Here is a 25,907-nt window from a genome sequence, read left to right on the forward strand (position 1 = left end):
TTCCTTGCCACTAGTCTCCAACAAAGAATAAACTGATTGGGATCTTCATTTAACCCCGACACTGCTATTGTTCACCATTCTAAGGGGGATTGACCCTTCTTACATTCTACAGAGGACTGATCAATCTCCCATCATTGATCCTTACCGTCTGCCAGTCCATGAACAGCACTTTAAACCAAGTGACTTTCTCCAGGCAGATCACATACATGCTGCAACATGCTGTAGCCTCTAAGTTAATTAGCCAAGAGCCAATACTTCCATAACACTCTGTATTCTGATGTTGTCATGACCCTCTGCCGCAAATATGCTAAATGGATGGAAGAATACATCCTTATCTGTAAAATATTCAACAAGCATACAACACCAGCAACATTTGTCCTTAAGATTTATTTATGTATACACGTATATACTCAATTAAAAAGTATAAAAAACAGCTCTGTGAAGAAATACAAATCTACCCATTTCGTAAGTCTTCCCACTTATATACATATTTTAATAAGCTTCTGGTAAACTTTTACTCTGAAAATGGGGCATTCCAAGAATTTGTAAACGGAATCTCAAACAGGATCTCTGTTACATTCAGCTGAATACAGGTTGTATAGTCTTAAAGGTGTGGTACTACCTGTTCTTCATCAACAGCATACAGCAAGGGGGCATGAGAACACAAAAAATAATCCACTGTTTTCTTTGTTCAATGATCAAATTCCCAAAAAATATGCAAAGAAGCAAGTCTCCTTTAAACCGTATAGACAAAAACACACCCAACTTGTTACAATTATTGACATAATAAATATGTAGCTGTTTAGAAACAAAGTTTAACAGTCTTTTCCAGTATTGTTTCCTGTTACATCTTTGAAACATTAGAATTTTGAAGAAGTTGAAGAAAAATGTCTCTTTCAAAGAAGAAACATGAAACAAAAACTTATTGTTTTGTTTTCACTTTCCTTCTTGCATCCTTATGTTTCTTCCGGCATTCCTGAAAATATTTAAATTTTAACACAGTATTATGAGAAGTTTCTCAATTCACCTCTTAGTCTCAAACATGTTTTTTTCCATGCACTAATGTAGCTGGTGCTGTGCAATACAGACATTCATTGATTTACCAGACCAGACACCACAACATGAAGTTACACACACTGCTATGTTAAAAATCTGTAGTTCCCTTGTAAAGTTTCAAGCCCTTCTGAAATTCCCAAATTTATTTTTAATGCAAATTAAACAGATAAGCAGCCCCATTCCCTCCTTACACTGAGCTTTCAGCTAGTTATCAAGTAACAGATGTTAAAATACTCACCTCAAGCAATAATCTACGTCTGTCTTCCCAACTATCTTTTTCTTCGCTGAGGTCAACTGATCTACAGAATAACTTGGGGCCCTCTGCACAGAACAAAGAACAAATTAATGTAGCTAATGACATCTGAAGGACATCTTAATGTCATGTAGTTAATGACATATGAAGGACATCTGAATACGATGTCCTTCATAAATTTCACATGCAAAATAGTAATAAAGTCAGAAGGCCTGTTGTTTTCCACATACTCTACCCTTACCCCCACAACACAGTTGATCGAAACAAAATGTGTTATACATTACAGCCTGGCATACTAGAGAAAAATTAAAGGCAGCAGCAGTTTTCTTTATTATGCTGTAATTACAGTCAATCAGTATCTGTTTCATTAAAGGCTCATCGGCATGATTCCATGCCTATCAAAAAAAAATTTATGCCTGTTACAGATTCAGAGCTTGATTTTAACAAGCACTGTAAATCAGATTCTCAAGCTGGAAGATAACAGTACAATAACTATATTAGCTACATAACAACTTTTACATACACTTTTTTTTTTAAACAATCAATATATTAAGTTGTCTCAGGAAATGAACATAATTTAAAGTTGTCCTGACAATTGCATAAAATACCAGAAGCAACTATATTTTTTTGTACTATGAAATTCATTATATTCACACTCACACAAAAGAAACACCACAAAACACGTTATGTAGGATCAATAACCATATGGGTATAAACCCCATTATACCTTTTAAGCGTTCATCATCTTTGGAGAAGAAGAATAACCTAGCACTTACTGCCTGAGGTAAAGAGGAAAACCTAGAAAAATACAAAGAAATTTCAGTGTCATAAAAGTTAGTCTCAAATTCCATTAACACAAATTAAAGCTGCAATGCTTCACAGAAATAGCATGCACTGAAATGTAACATTACTCCACAACAACCAAATACAGCCTTCTGTAAAGAAATGTGCAAGAACACTTGGCATGTATTTGACTTTTGGCCAAAACCACTACCCAATTAAGTTCTCATGCACCAACCCAGAAACTCAATTTTTACATTCAACTTCAAAACTAACAGCAGAATTTTTGAATATTATGTTCTGTGCACTAAGGAATGGTTTCCCTAAAAAATTTTTAAAAAATATGCACAATGAAGATACTAGCTTTCCATGACTGGATGGATTGATGCTATTAAAATTCTCATAGCATCATCTACTACCAAGATAACAAATAAGAACAGAACTTGCATTTCTTTGTCCCTTTCACTTTCTGTTGCCTCTGGTTCATCATCATCCTCAGAGCTGCTGTCTTGGAAACGTGGATCTTCTTGCCAGCTGACTTTTACAGGTTTTATTGTTTCAATTACGTAGGGCTCTGCAGTAGTAGCACAACAGAAGTCAGTTAACTCACCTCCTTGCCAGTAAAAAATTCTACTTAAGAGTGAAATAGTTACATTGGAAACAACAGATTTGTGCAGGACAAAAACCTCCCTTCACAGATTCTTCTATGGTTCTTTGGACAGGTATGAACGTAGTTTGCTCTCTCTAATATTAGTAATTCATCCCCTAAACACACAAGTAGTATTAACACAGCATAGGGAAAAAGTGCACCAACTCCTTTTGAAGCTCACTGTTAGGGCCCATGGTTCTGATCAAGTCACTCTAACCAAACAATTCTTATTAACTGATTTGGGAGTAATTGTGACTGTTCATATTTTAACTTGTAGAAGATGGAATATAAGCTTCCTTTCACTTTCTTACAAAGTTCCTTTATTAAGAGGCTCACAATGCCTTAGCTTATTCTTTCTGTGTATTCAATCACACTGTTATATTCACATACATGTTCCTGCCTATTAACAGACAGGGAGTTGCCAGAAGTTCAGTTTAGACACGGTAACTTCCATATGCATCTGAGCTATTACAGCCTCCCTCGGCCAAAAGGACTGAGGTTAGGGGTACTCTCTTCTTTTAGTGTATAAGCACAGTATCTGTGCAGGACTCATCAGGCCAGAGTAGAAAGACAGCTCTTCCTTATACTGCCTCTCTCTGGCAATATAAAGCCAATTCCAAACCCAGAAGTCACTAGACAATGGTGGGGGGGAGGCGGAAGAGGGGGGACAAAAAGAAATACCACCATAAAAATCTTACTCCAGTGAAAGAACAGAAATTTCTAATCTGGAAAAAGGACGCATTTGCTGAGGAAGAAAGCAAGTTCAAATTATCCACATCACACAATTTGCACTACAAAAGCCAGACTATTGATTTTCTTCTTTCATGGCTTCCACACGACACGCATGATCTTTCTGAAGTCAGGTTAAACAAAAATCACAAAAATTATTGTAGCAACCAAGGTATGTGCAATAGGGTCACACCTATCTTTTTGCTTTGTGTCAACTCAGCAGCAAGCACAGTGGTCCTGCAACCCGTGAATAGGATTTTTATACAATATAAGCCAATAGTTATTCGTAACAAATAATGTAAGACACAGTGTTCGAGTATGGTTCTCAATGCTAAGAAGTTTGTGAAATACAGACTACATCTCCTCACAGGTATTTTCCACATTGTTCTAGTGAGCTCACACATTGCTATACTGACCTGTATCACTGAATTTACCATTTTTGAAGTCAGCATTACTGATTGTTCTGTTTTTTGTCAGTTAACTTCAGTCTCTTTTCCTACAGTATTTCTTATGAAGGTATTCAATATCATTTTTTTCTAATCTTCACCACACATTCAATTTCCTTACATTTGAGTTGCTTTTTTGTTTTTACCTCAATAATACCCCAATAATCACATCATTCAGTTTCAAGTTTCTATGGTTACAATACAGTTAAGTACATGGAACTGTTCATGGATCTTGGGGTCAACTCTAAGATCTTCTCTGCTCATAATGCTCCCTAAATTAAGGGATATTTTATTTATACTATCTTGTTTTATATGAATCCTGATTTGACTTGTGTACCATATTTTTTTCCTCCTATATTTGAGAAATTCAGTGGATGACAACTTTTTCCATCACTGTTCAAAAAATAATTAAATAGTATTTCCTTTTCAAAACATTATCTCTTGACACTATCCCTTAAAAAATGGGATGCAAGCATGAATAATTGGGATTAAACTACAAAGATCTTGGCAAGTATAAAAGACCACCGTAATGATTTTGCATTACTGACTTTACCCTTTGAAAATCCTCTAGTTTCCAAACCTATAACATGCTATGTAATTCCTGTGTCTGACATAATCAACTCGTTCAAAAATCTATTATTACGTATATTCTGCTATTACCTTCTTTTACATGTGACTGATCCACATCATCAAAGAAAGAAAACTTGAAACCACCACAATTCTGAGCTGTGTTACTCCCATCATCAGGTCCCAGGTTGTCGTGTGGGGTGGATTCCTCTGCTTTATCTTTGTCCCAGGGTATTTCTTCTCTTTTTTCTGGTTTGCTCTTTGAAGATCCAAACAACTCTTTTAAATCAACAGCAATATCATAATAGATTTCTTTAGACACTTCAGGCAGTTTCTCACTCTCCTCCCTCTTCTTCTTTCTCTTAGCTTTACTGAAATCAGATTGTTAAAAGATAATGAAACAACATGCGTGTTTTTAAAGGAAAGGTTCCCCAAGAATTTCAGAAATAATAGCAATTATAATAGCAATAGCAATTAATAGCGAGGCTGCTTATCCGAACACATCAATAAGTAGATCACTTAACTACATTTTTTTTTCCTTCTCTTTCTTAGCAGTTCCAAGTTCTGGCAACAGGATATTCCAAGGTTTATACGCCAGCATGACTGTCCTTTGTGTTCAGACTTTTAACCTCTTTCTTTCCACCTTATACAATTTGCCCACCTTTTGAGGGTGAGCAGCGGGGAGGTGCCTCAGGTTTGAATGCATGAAAAGGCAGCAACACTTCTACTTCATAATGAACTAAATTCTGACTCATCATTTAATACATAATAGTATCTGATCTCAATACTATGATATTTGGGACAGATTTCTTTTCTGGCAAATTAGACTTTTACAGACAATGCTTTCTCCTCACAGATTTGCAAGTCTCAAAGTCCATGACTTGAAGCAGAGGAAAGCCTGAAGGTGAGAAAGGAGAACAGAAAATAGCACATGGGGAGTAGGGGAAGTATTATGTTACTTGGTATTGGTATAGGCCACAATCCTTATTTCAGCAATAACAGGGAGAACTAAGGAAAAAACAGCAGTATGTGTAGGTTCAAAGTCTTTTTTTTTGCCGTTTTTGAAAGCCAGCCTTCCAGGGAAACAAACATTACAATGATAGGTACCAAGCTGTACTATTACCTCTCTTTTTCTGTAGTATCGGGTTTCCTTTCAAAAACCGCATGGTCCTGCCTTGTGGGATCATAGCGGAGGGCATTAATATCCCTATAATAATAGAATGGGGAAAAAAAAAACAGCAAGAAATCACCCATGAGACACTACAAATGGTCAATTGAAAGCTACCCTAAACCTTTACAGTTAGATTCAGATCTAGAACTACTTCTTTATCAAAAAAAGCTCCAAACCAATCCAAAATCTAACTGACCAGAAGATACTTTTTAAATGCCTGTGCCTGTCTGGTTCAGGAAAAGTTATAAACGGAATCAACTTTAATCTAATTGTATAATATTTAATATAAAACACACTTCAAGTTGAGCGTTATGCAGTAGAAGCTTATATCTCCTCAAAAGATATACAGGTGGAGGCATATCAATAGATAGCTATTCGTAGATAAATATACCAATGTTGCTGTGTATTCCAGTACCAAACATTCCACAAAGTCAAATAATTCAAGGAAACAGAGTAGCATGTTCACCTTCCAGTATGTAAACGTTTTGGGGAACTTCCAGATAGAGCAGTCTAATGTTTAGACTGACCCTTATGCAGCCTTACCACAATGCAGGAAGACAGCCATGTACTTCCCCTCCTCTCCCTCAATTAATGCTTACAACTTAGTTAACTGCTTTTAAATAGGTATGCACTATATCATTAACTGGGTATTAGAGAACACCAATGCAATAAATATTTCCTAAAATTATCTCTGCGGCTGTAGAGATCATTTCCCCCTCTGCTAGTCTTTAGAAAATGCAAGAAAATTTACAAAGCAGCCATAGATCTAAATATGATTGTGCAGTAGTCACAATATTTTGCAGCCAGAAGTCAATTCATGCCATTCCATTAACAACTGTCTGTAAAAGCTGACTGACTGCACATTACTCCATTACACTTAACTCTTAATTTCCACCATTTCAGTCCACAGCCAGACGTAACAAATTACCGATCTAATGAAGACATTTCTCAAAAGCAGAAATACAGATAAGCATAAAAAGAAAAAGTCTCCACTGCAAAAGAAGATTCATGTTGTCCCTTGAAAGAAGGATAACTCATTTTTCATGTGTAGGCCAGAGAGAACAATTACCTTCTTAACTCCTATGGAAGTTATGATCTAACCTACTGACCTACTGCCTAACTCACATGTTCTTTGTCTATCTTATTTAAGTTTGTCTTCACAAAGAACAGAACTATCTCACACAGGCAAGGACTTACTAAAATATTAATTCACAGACACAGTAAATTTTCTACAGTTGGATTGTTGGAAAAACCATAAGCAGTCATCCTATCACTTCTTTTTTACCACAATGATAATTACCAGTTACATAATCTACCAGGACACTCAAGTTGGAAACTGAATTAAAAGCTAACTTCAGATGCACACAAAATCTGAAGGCTGAAGGTCCTTCAGTAAACTAAGAAACTTTAGTTGGGTAATATTGACAAAAATTAAGCCTCCCCGAAATCCCTTCTTCTCTGATAAAAGATGGCCCATACTTGAATTTCTTCGCATTTGTAGCCATTTTAGTTGGTTTGGCGTGTTCCAAGTCGACATTCAAGAGGCTTCCCAGTATTTGCAGGTTTCTCTTTTTCTCTGCAGCAAGTTCATCCTCCTCATCTGCCTTCAATGTATTTGTTTCTGCTAATAAGTTAAATGAATAAATAAGTACATTTTCCCCACTGTGACTGAAGTAAATCTGTAAGTCTGTGAAATTCAGTGTAGAATGTTATTACAACAGTAGGAGAGCTCATGCAAATTGACAGGGCACTTCCCTTATCTTAAAGCTACTTAGAGGCTTTCTTCCTTGCTGTGCAACTAGTCTTTGAGTAGCAGTATTAAGGACACTTATTTCATGTGAAAATCAGACCAGTTATTTACCCTGTTCCCTTTTTTGTACAACCGTGCAACAACTCCGGCAGTGAGAGAGGCTGTACAGAAAATCATTTAAGCAAAGGCAGTAGCAGAACTTGGCAAAAGATTAAATTTCAGAAATAAATTCTGAGCCATGAGCAGCAGGTTAACAATTTGTTAGAGAAAAAAAATCTTTAGAAGGCTTTTTTTTTTTTTTTTTTTTAAATAGCAGAAAAGATGAAAAGAACCAAAAAAAATCTTTCTGACTGCTCAATGGAGAGCACAATGACTACAAAACCAACAGCTGAAATTGATGTAAAGGTCAAAAAGTTTATTTTAGTTATGTCACCTTAAGTTATTTTCCTTAAGAAAAATATGGGCAAAACATTCTGGCATCAGCCTGTATTAAAAAGATAATTTCAAATGTTGACTTTTTAACAAAATTAATATTTAATTTAGCTATTACAAATGCTTTTGCAGCATATATATTTGAGAAAACACAACTACCAGAATACCATACGTATAGCCACAGCAGTTTGGCTGTTTACTTTGAAGAATCACCAGAGAAACAAGAGGCTAAGGAGCTTCTACAAGCATCCAAAATTAAGGCTCCATTATACACCTCTAGTATTACTGTTAACCAGGAACAAAGTACAAAGTACTTAGGGATATGGTTTAGTGGGGACTATTAGTGTTAGGTCAGAAGTTGGACTCAATGATCTTGAGGTCTCTTCCAACCTAGAAATTCTGTGATGCTGTACAAGCTTACCTTCTTCTTCACTGTCACTTTCAAGGAATCGAGCATCCATACGAAATCTTTCATCTGTGCCAAACCGGGATTGCAAATTCAAGAGCTAAATAAAATGAAAACCTATTAAGTGTTGGAAAACAAACCATCAACATATAGTAACCTTTCCCCCCCAGTGCTATAAACACAACATAGTAACAACCTTTAAATGTTGATGCCTTTTCCAGAAATTCCTCCATAGTCAAAAACAACGACAAGATCAGAGAACTGTCCTCACTTCCCAACACCCATTTTCCCCATAGCTACTGTTCCCTCTTTTTAAGAGAATTCCATTTTAAGTTTGTCAAAATCCTATTCAGCAAGAATGCAAACCTATGTATTACATACTTCCAAAGTGGCGTTATGGAGTCTTACCAAAAAAAATAAATCGCATTAATAGATTCACTCACTTTTTCACCAGCTTTGCCTTCAAACTGGGGTTTAATTTTGAATCTCTCATCATCTGTATCATCTTGCTCATCTTCACTGCTTTCAAAGAGTCTTCCAGAAGTTTTAGGAGCAGACTCCTATGTTAAACAAAAAGAATACAGAAAAGGAGACGTTTTCACAACTATCGGAAAATAATTCAGTAATAACTTTGTTCTTGTGCTTTCCAATTTATCTGAAAAAATGCATTGCTAGAACAACCAGCTAACTTACTGGCCCACACATTTCAAATCTTACATTGTTTAGGCATTTCACCATTTTGTTTTAGTTTTCCATCAGAAGGGTCTCTTAAAGAAAGATACCGTACAGGGACTCCAAATACAAATGAAGATACATGTAACTTAAAAACAAACAAACAAACAAACAAAAAACACAACTTAAGTATGAGGAAAAATTAGAGAAGAAGATTTTATTTCAATAGTAAAGATGGCCCTAACCTTGCCTTTTTTTTTTTTCAGGGGGTGGGGAAAATACAGTCTGAGGAGTCTGCTAAATAAGGTGTTGATTAAATAAGCTTTAAAGATGAAGCCCCACACAATTTCTTTGGACTCAAATATCATTTTAAAAACAAAACACTTCATTAATCCAGATTTTTTGTCCAGTGTTGGAAAGAACAGTAAGTCTTTCTACAGTACTACCTCCCTTTGACCGAAAGCAGTGAAATTCAAAACTACTTATGCTCTATAACCTAAATATTCTTTTTCTTTTAATCAAAGTTAAAACATCTTGCATACAGATCTCCATCTCCTTATAAGGTTTCAAACATCTCCAACTTTGTCAGATGCACAGTCAATTCTTTGTAACCTGTTTCATGTTGGCTAAAAAAGAATTATTCCTATTAGTTCAAAACTTCTTCATTTACTTTTTTCTATCACCACACTATGAAAAATAGTCTTCAAAACAAATGGCACAGTCATATCCATATGAAACTTCTTCACACAATACTGAACTTTTTCTTAATAAAACTTACTTTTTCATGCACATTTCCCAAACTCTCATCTTCCTTCAAGATCTCATCCACTTCAGCTTCACTTTCCACATCCAAATCAAATGTGATGTGTTTACGCTTGCTTTCTGGCTGGCTATCCTACGTAAGAATAAAACTGTCAAGTTAAACGTTAAATACTCGCTACAGTCACACAGAAGTAACTCGGATATTTCTATGACATTACAGGAGGAATCTACGGTTCCTTTTGCACCTCTAGAGACAGCCCAGGAATTAGATAGGCAACATTCTGTACGAACTCTGAAAACCGGCAATATTTAAAAATTTAATAGGGGAATTCTTGATCATACTTTAAAATAATTTATTTTCCCTTTGATTTTACTGTATACTATTCAGATAAAAGTTGTGAGTGTAATTACCAGATTTGAAAGAGCTCCTTGAATGACTTTCTTCTGTAATTCTCTCTCTTTCTGTCTCTCTTCTAGAGCTGCCAGCCTCCTCTGGTTATCCTGCAATTGTTTCTTTTTCGTATTAGACTCCTTTGAAGCAGTACCATGAAGTTCCTTATTTTCCAGGAGACTCATCTTCTTACTTTCACATTTCTTAACTTCACATTCTGAACTTGTGTTGCTTACAACCTTCTTCATTTTGTTTGAAAGCAGTTTTGGGCTTTTCAGTTGTTGTTTCATGCGTTTCTGCAACACTGCAGTGTTACCATCCATGTCACTGCTCTCACCTTCACTGTCACTGGTGCTAGGAGCAGCATCTCCATACTCTAAGTTTTGGTCTTCCTGCAAATTTGTCCTTTTCCTCTTTCCTTGTAAACGTGGCTTGCAAACAAGCTGATCATTCTCATCTACTAAGGAGACAGCATCTGATAACTTGTGCTGTTGACAAGGCTCACTTTGTTCATTTTCCTTGCTGATATCAAGGGAATAAAAACGATGGTTCTTCGATTGCCCTTCAGAGGGCTTCTGCCCACAATAAGGAATTGAAGCTTCAACACCTAAACTTTCTACAGGCTTCTTTAAACCAGCGCTGTCCTTAGTTAACTCTTTTTCACAAAGGGACCGCATTCCTCTGAAGGGCTGGTATTTCAAACACGAACCGTTTTGTCTCTTGGAGCTTTCCTCATCAACATTCTTCTCCCCTTCTAAAATGGCAGCAACTATATCTTCAGGACTGATGCACTTCTTTTTAACTGCAGGGGGAGTCCTAGAAAGTTTTGTTTTACATGTGACGTTGCCCTTAGCATTTTCTTTCACGCTGCACTGACTAGAGCTCTGTGCGTTATCCAGTTCTTCGACTGATGTCCCAGAGTTCTCCGTAGCTAATGCTTTTAGGTCATCTAATGTGAGGTCTAGACGGTAACAGTTTTGCATCATGGATTCATAATCAGAACTGATTTCAGACTCCCCTTTCTCAGACTCTGAATAAGAGCTTTCACTATCGCTTGTCTTTGTTGTACTTGGCAAGGCAGAAATTTTAGGTTTTCTTACTTTCCCTTCTCTTACAGTTCTGTGGGTTTTCGGTGAGGAGTCATTTGCCAAATCACATTTTTTATTAGTTAGTATTTCTTTTGTTTCCACCACTGCCAGTTTAGAGTCTTCTAAAAATGCAGTTTTCATGCTACTTGGATCTGAACCTTTACTCTCAGCAATAATCTCATCTGTATCTGCTGAATCATAACCATTATCACATTCCACAGTCTCTTTCTCTTTATTATTTCCTTTGACAACTTTCTTTGTAGCATCTAGATTGCCTAAGGACCAGTGAGTATTGTACTTTAACTCAAAATTAACTCCAACAATTTCCAAGTGGTCACCCTCAGTCTCAATGTCTGCTTGCTGTCTTTCCATCCCTTTCTTTACCATCGTTCTAATTTCCTCCTCAGAATCAATGTCACCATCAGAAACATGCATTGTATTATTCTGAGAAGAAATCCTAGAATTATTGGTTTTAGCTGATAACGAGCCTCGCCCTGGTGTTCTCCTATAAAGACTGCTTGATGGAAGCAATTCAGACCCCTCACTGGATTTGGTTTTTGATCTTTGATCTAGCTGTGAAGAGCCTGTGCTTTTTGAATGCGGCCAGCACCCAGAAGGGGGCGCTGCTGATCCATTCACACCCTCACTGTCCAGTTGTCTCAGCTTTTTAGGTTGTTTCTTAGTTACAGGGAATTCTCCTTGCCTCTTCTTGCTTATGCTGTCATCTTTCTCTTCCAAATACCAAGTAAGCTTGGATACAGGAACTACATGCGTCAAGTCTTGCTCCAGCTTTCTAAGGTTGTGGCAGTATTTTGATGGGTCATATTTCACAACGTTAGTCTTAGTTAAGGAATAAGAACAATACAATTCTTCCAGCAGAGACTTCCAATCTCTCGGAACAAGCTAAATTCTAAGTGAAAGGACAATGAGTTCTTTTAACGGTATGACAGTATGCCTTTAAACAAAGGACTTGCAATCTAAAAAAAGTTATTCAAATCACACAGATTTATTGTAAGATTTACTTAAGGGACTCAGTAAATCAAAACTAGTAGTCAATGTGAAGACCCTCAAGCAGATAAGCAGAAACAGTTACCCATACAACAAAAGAAAGAAGAGCATGGTGTCTATGCCCAACCAGAACAAAAAGGATATTTTATTTTTTTGTTGATTCCTAAGGCGAAGGATGGGTAGGACTCTACCAAACTTACCCACAACCCAATTCTGAAAGGAAAGAGAAATAAATTCAGTATAAAACAAAACAAAAAAAGGAAATGAAATAAACCTGGAGTAAAACAACGTGTATATTCTTTGGTAAGAAAGAACCATCTGTGATCTATTTATTTTTTGTTTCCCTTAGTAAGATATTTTCAGTGTGCAACTTAACCAGATTCCTTCTTAAAAAAAAAAAAAATCACAACAAAAAACATACAATAAGACCAATAATTATCTACGACCTGCAAATAATGACAAAATACAACCAAATTTCTTTACAAGTAAGATTCTTAATATAAAGCTTCTGGCTTATGAATTAACAATGGTAACTATATGGACGGTATCACTACTCCTTCGCCTTTCTTCCCCTCCCAAGTAACAAATTCAAAATCCCCCACACTTTCCAAAAATCAAAGTGTAGAGTAAATAAATTTAAAATTTTGTGGTAAATGTTTTTGTTGCCTAAGTTTGCATGCTCAACAATTTTGTTCAGTCTTACTTTTAAATGTATTGAAGCACAGAGAACAGCCTGACAGCCCAGCCATCCAAAATGTATATGCTCTATAAAAATAAATACATATGCTCTTTCTATGCTCTTAAGACTGACATGAAGACATTCAGGCATTAAAGGGTCACGAAGCATTTATTAATTTAACTTGACAGAGGACTGCATGATCAAGATTATTTCTAGTCATGACAAAGAACGATAAAAATATCCTGCTTGTCTACATGTAAGGCATTTCTTTTGACTACTTCACAAAGCTGGATTGTCATACTTACACAAGTTTCTTTACAGACAACATAAAGATTTGACAGGAATTTAGATGTAATAAACTTGTGCCCAATTCTGTTTTTTAATTGTCTACAGATCTACCCCACCATACCTTATGGTCTGGCACCTCTGTACCTGGTACTGCTTTCATGTGAAAGTCTACAACTCCAGCCTTTTTCAGAGATTCCAGCAAAGACGTTTTGTCGTTTCTCTGTGTTTTTTCTTTCTGAAGCCTCGCTTCCTCTCTCTCCATAGCAAGCCTGTACCAAAAAGTACATCACACCTGTAAAAAGATCTGCCTGTGTTCTAAATTGTAACTGGCAGTGACCATCTCCCATAGAACAGTAAGCATTCACTACTTAAAGAAATAACATATTTCTGATTATAGTTGATCTTTAAGGGAAAATAAGTGCTAATATGCATCAACAGTCCACCAACATCAATAAAAATTAGAAAGAATAAAGAGTGTAGCAGATGCATAAAGCATTGCCGTAATATTGGTAGTTAAACATAAAAAGGGTAACTTCAGTAAAAACATATGTTTGTTTCTTGATTTTTACCTATGCAAAAAGCTTTCTTTGGCCAACTCGACTTGCAGCGTCCCTCCTTTCCATTTGGCTTTATTTAAAACTGATACACCTGTGAAACAAGGAGACTAGAAATTAGTATCTTCTACATTAAAAAATTCACTTTGAACTTAACTATGCCACCTTCTACAATAGCTTGAGGTTTCTTTAGTATCATCTTATACCACATTAGACATTTGATTTAAGTTTGCATATGAAAAGTGTAATATCCTATTCTTAAACAAGGACATCCACATCCAAAACTAAAGTTCTGAGATGAGAAGTGTTATTCAAGTCTGTACAGTTCAGTTCAAACACTGATGTGAAGATTCAAATACATGTACGACAAAGTTTCTATGCTAATGTCAGATAAACTCTTCTGTACTTAACTTCTTACTTATTTTTGTAAGATACAGTTAATGAGCACAAAAAACAGTTAGGAAAACTGTTCTACTTGGAACTTAAAGAACTGCTGGGTTAGCTTTTAGTTGATCTCTTCATAATGGCTGTATTCTCTAAATACAGGGGCACGTTACCGTTCCCTCTCTTTAGGTAAAGGTACCTTCATCTGGTGTTTTACTGCTACATATATGTATTACACAGGTAATTTTATAACTTCACAAATAATTTTGTAATCCACCTATTTTGGAATTTGTAAGACTGCTGTAACAGAAGCACGTTTATGGAAACTCATTCTGGACTACCTTTCATGTCGAGTTTCTTCTACTGTTTTATGGACTCCGCAAGTGTTTGAAACACATTTCCTATACTTTTTGATAAAAGGGCTAGAACAAACAAATAAAATCACCTCTTCAATCTGCTAGTATCTGCTCACTGAGAACTCTAGCAAAAACAGCCTCCATATACTGCAACTTAAAGCAAGTGAATCAAGTATGACAACAGAATGAAACAAGCTCTGCCTTGACCGTGTTCTGACTTGACATCAGATGAACCATCAGTTATGTCATTTGGTTCAGGAACATAATATAAATAAAATGAAAAGAATATACTTACATTTTTTAAGATCTGTTTCAGAAATGTTGGCAGTGATGTAAGCAAAAGTTTTCGTAGGATTTCCTGCTCAATGATAAACATTAATTCAATTTCTATGTAACTTTAACATTTATTTCCTGAAAATAAATATTTCTGAAACAAGAACAATATTTCACACTGTGAGTTGAAGCATAACCCACTTTTAAAGAATGATATAAAACTGTTACCCTGGTCATCTTTTCTGGTAATAATCTCTACATCCAAAACACGTCCAAACTTGCTAAATCTTTCTTGTAGTTCAGCCTTAGAAACTGTATGGCCAAGACCTCCAACATATAGACGTTTTGAAGCTTGTTCCTCCTCCATATTCAAGAAGTCAAGCTGTCACATCTATAACACGCACTCTGTTTTTCTGTAAAATGACAGCAATAGTTCCAATTATGAAACAAATCATTCCATCAAAATTCCTCCACAAAGAACCTTTGAGAAGAGTGCACCTTTGCTTTGGACTAGGTAACGTGCTCTGCTCCAGTCCTGTATCAGCAAACTATCAGCAAGCATTGCTGTATGCTAGGGCTTAGCTTATCTTTTACCTTAAAGTGCATAACTTGCTGCATGACAGTACGTGTGAACAGCTTGGCATTCCTTTCACTTCTCCCCCTGGTATCACAACTTAAAGCTTGCAAGTTATCAAGCTTTTTACCTGTAACTTTTAAGCTAGCAACGCTAGAACTAATGGTCAGGAATACAACCTGTGTGGAGTGGTGCAGATGAAGCTCAAGCCCTCCTACACTTCAGAATTTCTTTACAGAAATCAAGAAGCTGAGCAGTACAAACACTGAATTGAGAAACTGCTCTTTAGTATTTCTGCCACGATACCACACACTCCTGCGCACCTGACCACTTGGTGCAAGGGGCCAGTCCCTCCTCACTGCGCGTCTCGTTCCAGCACAAGCGACAACAAAAGCACAGCACAGACGGGGAAAGGCCGAGCTCATCCCACTTATTTTCCAGCGTACACACACCAACCTCTCCGGCCCCAAATTACAAAAGGAAAGAAACAACCCACGACCAAAGCAGCCCCTGGGTGAGGCGGCCCCGCTGGCCGCGGGGCGTTCTGTAGCAGTACGGAACGCTCGTACGCGCGTACACTTTGTACACATTGTCCACGAGGCCTGGATACGTGCAGGGTATTTGCGTACGTTTCTGCTATTTTCGGGAGGACGCGAACACGATTTAAGCCCTCCGCCCCCCTCAGTCCCGGCCGCCGCTCACCGCCTCCATGTGCGCTCCTCGCGGAGCCGCTGCCGGTGCCTTCCCCCTCGCGGCCCTTCCCGGCGCTGTCTCCCCGCAGGAGGGTTCCGCCTCCCGCTGCTCCGCCCGCGCTGCCGCCGGGCTCCTGTTCGCGGCCGGTCAGCTTTGGGGGGAACACACGGCTGGGGGCACGGGACGCAACCAACTCGGAAGAGAGGTAGAGGGGGTTTCCCTCAAGATAGAAGCGAGAAAATTAAAGGAAGTAGCCACATCAACAATCCCGTTACTACTCATCTCAGATAGAAACCTGAGCATCTGCCCTTTAAGACTCTTCGCTATTCCTCAAGGGCGCAACGAAAGCCCGATGCTGCGGCTGGCTCCCCCCTCTCCGACATCAGCAGTGGTAGCGCCCGATGCCGCGGCGGGGCGGGCTGGGCGCGCAGTTCGAAGGAGCGGCGCGCGCGCGGCGGTTGGGCGGGGGGCCCCTCGCGCGGCGGCCGTTGGAGCTGCGCGCGGGCAGGTGGGCGAAAGCCTGACGGGGGTCGACCCTGAGGCGCTGACACGCTCGGGACGAGGAGAAAAAACTGCTGTGCCGGCACAGGTACGTCTCGCTCGGGTAAGAGGAAGCGCTGCTGTCTGCCGGAGGCGATGCTCTTTGAACTCCTGAGGGTCCCCGGGCTCTGCGGCACCGCCCGAAGCTTTAACCCCGCTGCCAGCCCCGCGGCGGCTTCGTTGGTGGTGTTCCAACGGCCGCGCCCGTGTGGTGAAAAGGAGTTCGCTGGCACGGGAAGCTTCGGTTATAGCGACCTCCCGATTGTTCTCCCAAGGCGCTCTCTGTTAAAGCCATGGTGTTTGTCAACGCGTTCTATTTAAAACAAGCAAAGCCACAAAAACGGCAACGTCAACAACAACAAAACAAACAAATAACTCGAAGACGTGTTAAAATAGGGAGAACTTCTGTCTCTTGTCCCTCCTGATCTTGTTTGTTGTCATAGGTTTGTTTTAAAACTTCAGAGGAAGCCACGACTAGGCACTCCCTGGGACTCTAACTTCGTGTATTTTTGTTTTTTGGTTTTTTTTTGTTCCTTAAATAAGCTTTTAATAAAGTAATTAAATAAGCTTTTAATAAAATAAGCTTTTAATGCACATCTTGTTTTGAATGTTTTCATATATATGTTATTTCAGATGCTGTTTCTTGTGAAGTAAAGCAACAAAATCCCATTTTCCCCTCATGCCTTTTTATTGAGCCACATTAGTGTGGTTGCGTTAAAGTATATCAGTGGTTATGTGCAAATGCACAAAATAAAACTAGATTTTTTTTTTTCCCTATTGAAAGCTCTAATGCATCAGTTGCGTAACGTTCTCTGCAGTCCTTTAAATGTGTTGTGTCTAAACTAGTGTGCCAATCTCAAGGTGTTTTTTTCTCTTAATGGTATTTACTTGTTTTGACTTACTTGAGAAAGATGTTTGTTTCTTTGCATCCTTTTAGAGCTGTTCCCATGAGAGGCAGATTATGCTCTTGCCCTGCATAAGAGTAGCTGGGCTTTGTTTAACCAGCTGGCAAGCACAGCTGTGCTCACTGTGAGAAACTAAGGTGCGTTTCATCACAGGATCAGGTGGCTCATTAAGTGAATCAGTCACAACTGGTATCTGTTTCCACACCTGACTGGGACTGCTTTTTATCTGTAGAACAGGTTGATGTTCTGTAATGGCAAGTTGGAAATATCCAGGAAATCTACTGGATGAAATCATGATTAGTTAAAGATTCTAAAAGAAAACATTTGACTGCACTGGATTCCTTATTTAATTTCTGTACCTATAGGCTATGCAGAGATTTGTGTGTTGATATTGGTCTAAAAATTATCTTTGGACTTAATGAATTAAGCTTTTGAGGAATTAATACAACAAAATCACCGTGTATGCTTGTAGACTGCTATCTTTCTAATGGGGCTTCATTGGGGTTACACTGATGGCAAAGTACTGTAGTATCAAGAGCACGTATTGTTGCTTGCCTTCAAGCCTAATTCTGTTTTCAGGTTGATGATAGAAGGCTTATATGTCAGTTTAATCTTCTGTTGCAAACAGGATTGTTTAATTCTATAGGATTCTTTACTGTGGTGTACATTATTGTATTTGTCAAATCTATCCAGGATATTTTAAAAAACATATGCATCAATTCTTTAGTTTTCAGAAGACATAGGATGTAATTGAATTCTCATTTTGTGGTGGGAGAATTAATTGCCTAATGTTATATTTTCATGTGTAAATTAATTCTTTGGAAAAAAATAACTGATTTTGAATATTGATCAATTCTGTGGGGAGGCCTAAGAGATACACTTATTTTGTTTTACCTAGTCACTTTGATTCTGAGAAATGGAAAACAATGTTTATAAAGTTTATGAAGATGAAATTCAGCTGCTAGAAGAAGAGATTAAACTGTTGGCTGAGAAGTATGACGACCTAAAACAGGAATCCACCTTTTATTCTGATGAAGAGATACTAACATCAATGTACGTTGTTTTCACATGTTGGAATAATAACATTTTTTTGTCAAAAGTCTTGGGTAAAGCTTTTGCCTGTATGTTATGATACTAGGACTTCCCTTACGTTATTTTTACAGTGCTATTATAAAGTAGATCTCATTTAGGACATGGGTCACATTAAAAATAAAACATTAAAAATAATAAGTAAATATTTTATCATTTTTTTTATTTCCATCTGATTTTTATTTATTTTGTAAAAGGCAATCATTGTGGGTCAGAGCATAGTAATGAATATGCTGTGGTGTGGGCCCCACAAAGCTGTTGACCACAAAGGCCATGTGTTTCATTATAAAGAACAAAACAGCTCAGTTGCATGTTGATATTAAAAATAAATAAATAAAAAAAAATAACAGTGGCGTGTACAGATGGGACTAGCTATATGCCAAATAGCAGGGCATATTTGCTATAGAATATCAGTTAAATACTGTACATGTATACTCCATAGATAAACTATGCCATTTAGGTTACTAAAGGCATCACAACTCACTCTGATTTTATGTCCCTCCAAGTAGATGATATATCACAGTTTATAAGAAAGACTGTGTTTACTTGGCAGTGAATGTGAGGTCTGTAGGTTAGAATTGCTTATTGTTACTGTAATATGATCTAACTGAAATTTGACTCGCTGCTAGCTGATCTTGGTCTGAAAATCATCAGAACAAATTACAAATGTCTTTTATTTAACAGTATTGCTGTACTGATTTAATAAAACATGTTCTTAACTCTGGATCTTTTACTCTTTTATTTTTTTCTTTAATTCTAGAAAATTATTCCAAAAAGAATTTCAGGGAGAATCTAAGGGAGAATGTCCATCAGACCTGAAAGCTCAGCTTGAAAGCCTAGAGAGAGAGATGTCATTTTTAATGAAGTTTACTGGTATTCACTTCACAAGTCATTCCAAGAAAACACTGGAAAAAAGTAAGCATTTTTGTGCCTGTTACTAGTGCTATACTGAGCATGCTGTTTAAGATCATGCATCCACAGATATTTTAATTCCACTTTAAATGGTAGCAGAAGAAAATTAATGTATTTCAAAACAATCACCTTAATTGATATAAAAGTTTCTGAGCAAATACTGTATTTTGCATAGTGGGAAAGTGAAATACTACTATGAAATTAGTTTTGTTTTCTTAACATATTTAACTTGATTTCATAATCTGTATGATTGACAGTAACAGTTGGTACTTTAAGTATGACTAATGGAAGAAATGCAATAGTTGTATGGGATTATGGTATCTTGTTAACTTTCTTTTTTATAACAGATGAAAACAGAACAGTGCAGAAGCACAGATTGTCAGGGAATTGCCACTCTTTGCCTTTTCAATTGGAATTTCAGCTTCTTGAAACACAGGTAATGACCAATGTATGTTTAAAAAAAAAAAAAAAGCCAACAAACAAAACTTCAGATGGATAAATGTCTATAGCTACTTTTTCACCTGAAAGCTTCAACTGGTATTTTGTCATTATGATTGCCTGCGCCTCCTTAATTTAAGCCTCAGTGAATAGTTTTCACTCTATAACAGGTGGACCCAACTTTTGGATTCCATGTGCATGCAGGCAAAATAGTTTTGAAGGCCAGGTTCTGCATTCAGTCATGAAACTCTTATCAAACTCTGTGTAGTCTTTTATCTTGAACTGGAGCATGGAAAATTCAAACCCCCCCCCCTCTCTTAAGGGAACTGAGGAAAAGCTAAAACAATATAAATCTGAACAAATAATTTTTTACTCTGGTTATGTTCTTACTCTCTTTGCTAGTGTGAATAGTTATTACATCACAGGGATTGAATGGAAATTACACTAATGATTACTGATTTTCTGCAAGGAAGCTGTAGTCAGAACCTTTTAGCACAGAATTCAAAATGATAAATGATAGAAATCAGTTTCTACTCCAATTTGTAATAATCAGGAGATTTCCTTCTCAAGAAAACTTGATTTATGGCTCAACTTTAAAGGTACCTGTTAAATAGAATGCTTAGACCAGATAGTGTTAACAATTGCTTTGCTATGTAAATTGTCCTTCCTAAATTTAAGAAAAGCCCTTGTGAATTTAGGAAATGAGTATTTAGATACTCACATGTGGGTTGTGTAATTTGGAACTGCAAGAGGTCAGTTGAATGAAGTTATTCTGCTACCTCTTAAGTCCACACATCACATGGATCTTGCGTGCCCGTTGAAAAAATGTTACCATTTGTTTGTGTAAAACTGCATTTAGCTTTGAGCATGGAGAGAGTCTGCATCAATTGTGGGACTTCATTAGATTTCTGTTTGTTTCTCACCTGTATGCTACTTCTTTAATTTTTTCCAAAATTTATGGTAACTGAGTGCAGATGAACAGATACCTGGTCGATTTAGGAGTGCATTCACAGTGCTTAAATCTGTTGTACCACTAGATGGCAATACTTACCTATCTAACGCCTAAATCTTGTAACCCCAGCACTCAAGGAAGCAGTTTGTTTCTTTGAGAGCAGGTGATATGTAGAAAACTGTGTGTGTGCGTATTAAAAATCAAACCTTCCTTTGAAAAAAAAAATACATAATTGTGTTTTGTTTTTTTTTGCATGGCCTGATTTCTTTAATAAAAATACATAGCACCTGCAGCTTACAGTTTAAAATACAATACAATGTGTCTTCAGACAAGACTAATAAGGCCTGGAAACTTTTTTTTTTTTTTGGTGCCTCAGGTTTCTTGCATATTAAAACAGAAGTATGCATGTCTATTCTAATATACCGCATTTACAGTTGCATTTAAAGTAACCTGTACTGAGATCAGCATGGGCAAGATAATGTAAAGTTGCAGCTAGTTTTACCCATTCTGAGAAATAAAAGAAAACAGCTTTTTGGGAAATGCTCAGTAGACAACAAATATGTTGGTATGCAACAAAAAAACATTTTTATTCACCCTAATCAGCTTGATCTGTTTAATCTAGTAAAGTTGCCATAGTTAGCTCCATAGCATCTTAAATTAAGCCAATTGGTATACAGTAACAAATTAGAGGTAATTATCTCTAATTTTATTTATAGATAGCTTTTAGTATGAATGATACTTAACACTTTATTCCAGGCTACAGTTTTACAGAGGAACAGACAGATCTGAGTTGAGTTCACTGTGGCTAGCTTTCAGTGATTGAAGTTGATCATTAATGGAGTATTGGTCACTCACCGCCTGACATATTCTGCATCTTATCTGTTACTTTGGTTTTGGTGCAGCGTCAGACCAGCACATAGCTTATATCTCAAAGCTGGCTAGTGTTTTGCCAGCTTGAAGTGCAGGCTTATTTGTACAGTCTTATGCAGAAATAGATGCTTATGAAGGTCAGAATGTGGATGAAGAAAGCAGTTTAATGTAAAAGCATTTATTATTTCCACTCCAACTGCTGTTGGGTATTACAGGACGTACAATTAGCTTGAAAATCTGCTCAAACAAGTCTAAAACTATTGAGAAAGGAATCATTCAAGAGTTGCATTCTTCTCAAGAACTTTACAATTAAATCTTTTTATTTGACCCCTAGATGGCATCTTGGCATATGTTAATAACCCATTTCCTGGAAAACCAGTCCTCTTACAGGGTAACACATTAGCTTACAGCTGCTACCAGCTTCTCTACAGCTCCATGCATACGTTGAACCTTTTGCTCTAAATTTTTTTTTTTTTCCTGAAGTTACTTGCTCAAAACATTAAACTTTGTAGTGTCTTGGCTTGCTTTTTCCATCTTTACTGATGGCAGTGTTAGCAGTACTTCTGTCCAACCTGCACTAGGGATTGCTGTGGTATGTTTGCGTTTGCCTTCAGCTTGTCCATTTAGTTTCCTCTGTTGCCATTCCTTTGTAATGACTGGGAATAAGAAAAAATGCAGTCTCCAGGATTAAGTGAAATATTTGCTATGGTCTTCAAGCCATTATTTTAAGCCTTTCCATTCGCTGTTATCTAACATTTACCTCCGTGTTTAAGAATGTGGAGGAAAAAAATAATTATTTTGGCTTCATTACTATATGATCTTCTTTTCTGAATGTTTTTTATATGCTGTTAGGTATTTTAATTTGGAAACATTTTAATTTTATTATAATGTATTTATCCCTAAGTTTTGTTTGTTTGTTTTATTAATTTAGGATAGCATTAATATGTTTCCTAGATGAAACATTATACTTGAGTTTTCTGGTTTATGTGACAGCTAGGAAGGTGTTGTGCTGGAAAATATGAAGAACCTTAAAGAAATGGAAATGACATGGAAGGAAGTAGATAAACCTCTTATAAATAAGTCTTCTTTTATACATGTATGTTCTCTGTGTTGAGTAGTTGAGTTATTCTAAAAGCCTTGCTGTCTGCATGGTACTGATATTGTTGAAATAAAAAAATCACAGAAATGGGATGTATTTTAAAAAATGTTGTTTTGACTATTTTTGTGTTTAGAAGCATTTGCATATCTTTTTGTATATTTTATATATAAATACATTTTTTTTCTTGGTATAGAAAATTCTAAAATATCTCATTCTTTCTCCAATCCAGAACAAAGAGAATGTGTCTGCTGTTATTACTGATTTCAACATTAGAATGGAATCTGAAGAGTATTCAGACTTAAGCAAGTTTGTGTCCAGGTAAGGTGGACTTTTTTCTTTAAGGAGACTTACTGTATGGGATATCTGATACTAAAGGCAATACCAAATCTTCATGAAAATTGCTTGCAGTCAGTTTCTTTGCTTGGTAATGTACTGTTAGCCCAACCTGAACACTTCTAAGCCCTACTCTGTATCCTTCTGGAGAGAAGATGAAATGAACATCATTTTTAAGGTCTGAAAGGGCTGATAGGAATTCATGTTAAACGGAAGCAGGTTCTGGGTTGTAATATGTTTTAGCTGTTTGTAATTGTTTGGTTCAGATAAAGATGCAACAAGCTAATCTCAGAGCATTTTCATTAACGTAATCATGAAGTTATCTGTTACTCAGATGTGTATATGTGTTGCAGATGTGCAATGACAGCTAAACTTGGATGAGGAATGGCTAAAGTGTAATACAGAGCCCCTCTCCAGTACTTGCATGCTACTAATTCTCTGCTCAATATCCCATTTCTCGTCTTTATATCCGGATTTTTTCATTGATATTATGTAAGAAAATAAAAAGGTAGAAAATAGTTTAAAAATCTGGAGTAGCGTATTTGCACAATGGCTTAAAAAAACAAATGCTAAAACTCAAGCGCATTACTGCATGCTACTCTTGACTATTTTCTGGAGGATGTCAGCTTTTGGTATGCAGGATGAATAATGATCAAATGATTTGTCTCTAGTATTCCACTGTGAAATTTGCTGGCAAACTATGCTGGGAACAAATCTATTATTTCATAGAATCATTATAGAATGGTTTGAGTTGGAAGAGAACTTTAAAATCATCCAAATCCACCACCACCCCCCCACACCCCCCGCCATGGGCAGGGACACCTCCCCCCAGCCCAGGTCGCCCCCAGCCCCATCCAGCCTGGCCTTGGGCACTGCCAGGGATGGGGCAGCCACAGCTTCCTGGGGCAGCCTGGGCCAGGGCCTCACCACTCTCAGAGTGAAGAATTTCTTCCAAATATCTAATCTAAATCTACCCTCTTTTAGTTACCCCTTGTCCTATCACTGAGCTCCTTGACAGAGTCTCTCCCAAGCTTTCTTGTAGGCACCCCTTAGGAACTGGCAGGTGTAAGGTGTCTGTACAGCCTTCTCTTTTCCAGGCTGAACAACCCCAGGTCTCTAGCCTGTCTTCATAGGAGAGGTGTTCCAGCCCTCTGGTCATCCTCACAGTCCTTCTCTGGACTTGCTCCAACAGACCCCTGGCTGCCTTATGTTGGGGACCTCTGAGCTGAACACAGTACTGCAGGTGGGGTCTCACAAGGGCAGAGCAGAGGGGGAGAATCACCCCCTTCAACTTGCTGATCACACTTCCTTTGCAGTCCAGGGTATGGTTGGCTTTCTGGACTGCAAGCGCTCATTGCTAGGTCACATCAAACTTTTCATCTACCAGTATTCCTAAGTCCTTCTCTGTGTGGTTGCTATCCATCCATTTGTCAGCCAGTCTTTCCTGGTGTTTGGAATTGCCCTGACCCAGGTACAAAACTTTCACTTGACCTTGTTGAACTTTGTGAGGTTGGCAAAGACCCACCTCTCGAACCTGTGAGGGTCCCTGTGAATGGCAGCCCTTCCCTGTCTCTGAAGAGACAGCTGCACCACTCAGCTTGGTGTCAGCTGCAAACTTGATGTGTTCTTTAAGTGACTACTTCTGTTTTATGTTATTTTTCAGACTTGAGAAGGGAAAGGGAAGGCAAATGGATAGGGAAGAAAAAATGTTTGTTACCTTAGGCTTCATTAGTCTGTACTGACAGCTGAGTTTTTGTTAAGAAGCTCTGGAATTTACTTGCAGGTCTACTAAAGCTAGTGTTATGACTAAGAATATTAGCTGACTGCTCTCAAGTAGCAGGATTTAGAAGAGGAAATTACTCTGTTTTTTATGCATATTTTTTGACAGTAGAGTTGTCTTGGGACTTGACAGTTACACTGAAAATTAATGTGTTGAAACAGTGGCAGACTTTATTTCATCCTAGCTTGAGCACTCATGTTTTGTCCCTCTCTCTTCACTACCCTGGTCTTTTTCCATGTCATGCTGGTATTCATAATTAAACATATGTTTTCATGAATGCTATAGAATGAATTAAGACTTGACCATCAGTAAAGAAAGCAGTTCTGCTTTCTCTTTAGCTTTGATTTGTATGTACTGTTATTCTCATGCCAGTGTGTAAATTCATGAAGCCATAAGGCAAGTAAGACTGATGCAGTAGTCATTTGGTTGAAAAAAGTAATTCATAATAATGTATAAATGTAACGTACAGTAACTGTATTTATTACTGATCTAAGGCAGAAAATATGTGGCCAAAGTGTGGTTGATGTTGGCAATGTCTGTTTTGACAGCAGTGCACCATTAGACTGACTTATTCTGATTATGCGATCTCCCTTTATTGTTTTTTCAATCTCTTCTTTAGCTAGTTCTGATTTCTTACCCTAATTCCCAATCCCCTCTTTTTCATGTCCAGTTTCAGGCTTTTCCAAACTAGTCCTTTATTCTTCACTCTCCTAGTTGCTCTTAGAATCTGGATTCCCACACTTTCCCTCCCTCTTCTTCCATTTCTTGACCAGCTGAATCTGGTATTGTTCTTTTTCAGTCTCCCCACCACTTTGTTTCCTTCTTTTACTGTCTTTAAATCTTCAGTATTCTTTTTTTTTTTTTTTTGGTTACATTTTTCATAATGTATCATTGAAAAGGGTCTTTAGTAGCACTGGAGTTAAAAACTTGGCAGTCAATTGTAATTCCCAAGCTCATGCTGCTTTTTAAATGCTTTGGAAGAAAACAGGAATACTAAAGCACTTGAGAAACATGTTTTTAGAACAAGC

At 37.4% G+C, this 25,907-nt stretch overlaps 2 protein-coding genes across 3 annotated transcripts in view; one reads left to right on the forward strand and one right to left on the reverse strand.

Moving 5' to 3' along the window:
* Window positions 1–465: 465 nt before the first annotated feature.
* On the reverse strand, window positions 466–16,030 carry NOL8 (nucleolar protein 8). Of its 2 annotated transcripts, none has more exons than XM_032194294.1 (17): window positions 15,971–16,030; window positions 14,923–15,107; window positions 14,717–14,779; window positions 13,697–13,775; window positions 13,249–13,396; window positions 12,305–12,373; window positions 10,085–11,986; window positions 9,690–9,806; window positions 8,683–8,799; window positions 8,255–8,339; window positions 7,131–7,275; window positions 5,604–5,687; window positions 4,574–4,851; window positions 2,537–2,663; window positions 2,037–2,107; window positions 1,295–1,377; window positions 466–976 (listed from the first exon to the last, which is right to left on the reverse strand). In XM_032194294.1, the coding sequence occupies exons 2-17, from the start codon at window positions 15,059–15,061 to the stop codon at window positions 923–925; spliced, it is 3,561 nt and encodes a 1,186-aa protein (XP_032050185.1). In that variant the 5' UTR covers window positions 15,062–15,107; window positions 15,971–16,030; the 3' UTR covers window positions 466–922. The 2 variants fall into 2 exon arrangements, with proteins under 2 accessions (XP_032050185.1, XP_032050186.1); XM_032194295.1 differs by lacking the exon at window positions 15,971–16,030 and adding an exon at window positions 15,898–15,961.
* Window positions 16,031–16,434: 404 nt separating this feature from the next.
* The window catches only part of CENPP (centromere protein P), a 141,465-nt gene continuing 131,992 nt past the window's right edge, over window positions 16,435–25,907 (forward strand). Inside the window, exons 1-5 of the mRNA XM_032193861.1 lie at window positions 16,435–16,550; window positions 18,305–18,459; window positions 19,256–19,410; window positions 19,755–19,843; window positions 22,996–23,084. Of these exons, the coding sequence (XP_032049752.1) occupies window positions 18,323–18,459; window positions 19,256–19,410; window positions 19,755–19,843; window positions 22,996–23,084 (470 nt within the window). The 5' untranslated portion in view covers window positions 16,435–16,550; window positions 18,305–18,322. The remainder of the gene's footprint in view (window positions 16,551–18,304; window positions 18,460–19,255; window positions 19,411–19,754; window positions 19,844–22,995; window positions 23,085–25,907) is intronic.

This window comes from Aythya fuligula, chromosome 10 (genome assembly GCF_009819795.1).
Source record: "Aythya fuligula isolate bAytFul2 chromosome 10, bAytFul2.pri, whole genome shotgun sequence".
NCBI classification, from domain to species: Eukaryota; Metazoa; Chordata; class Aves; order Anseriformes; family Anatidae; genus Aythya; species Aythya fuligula.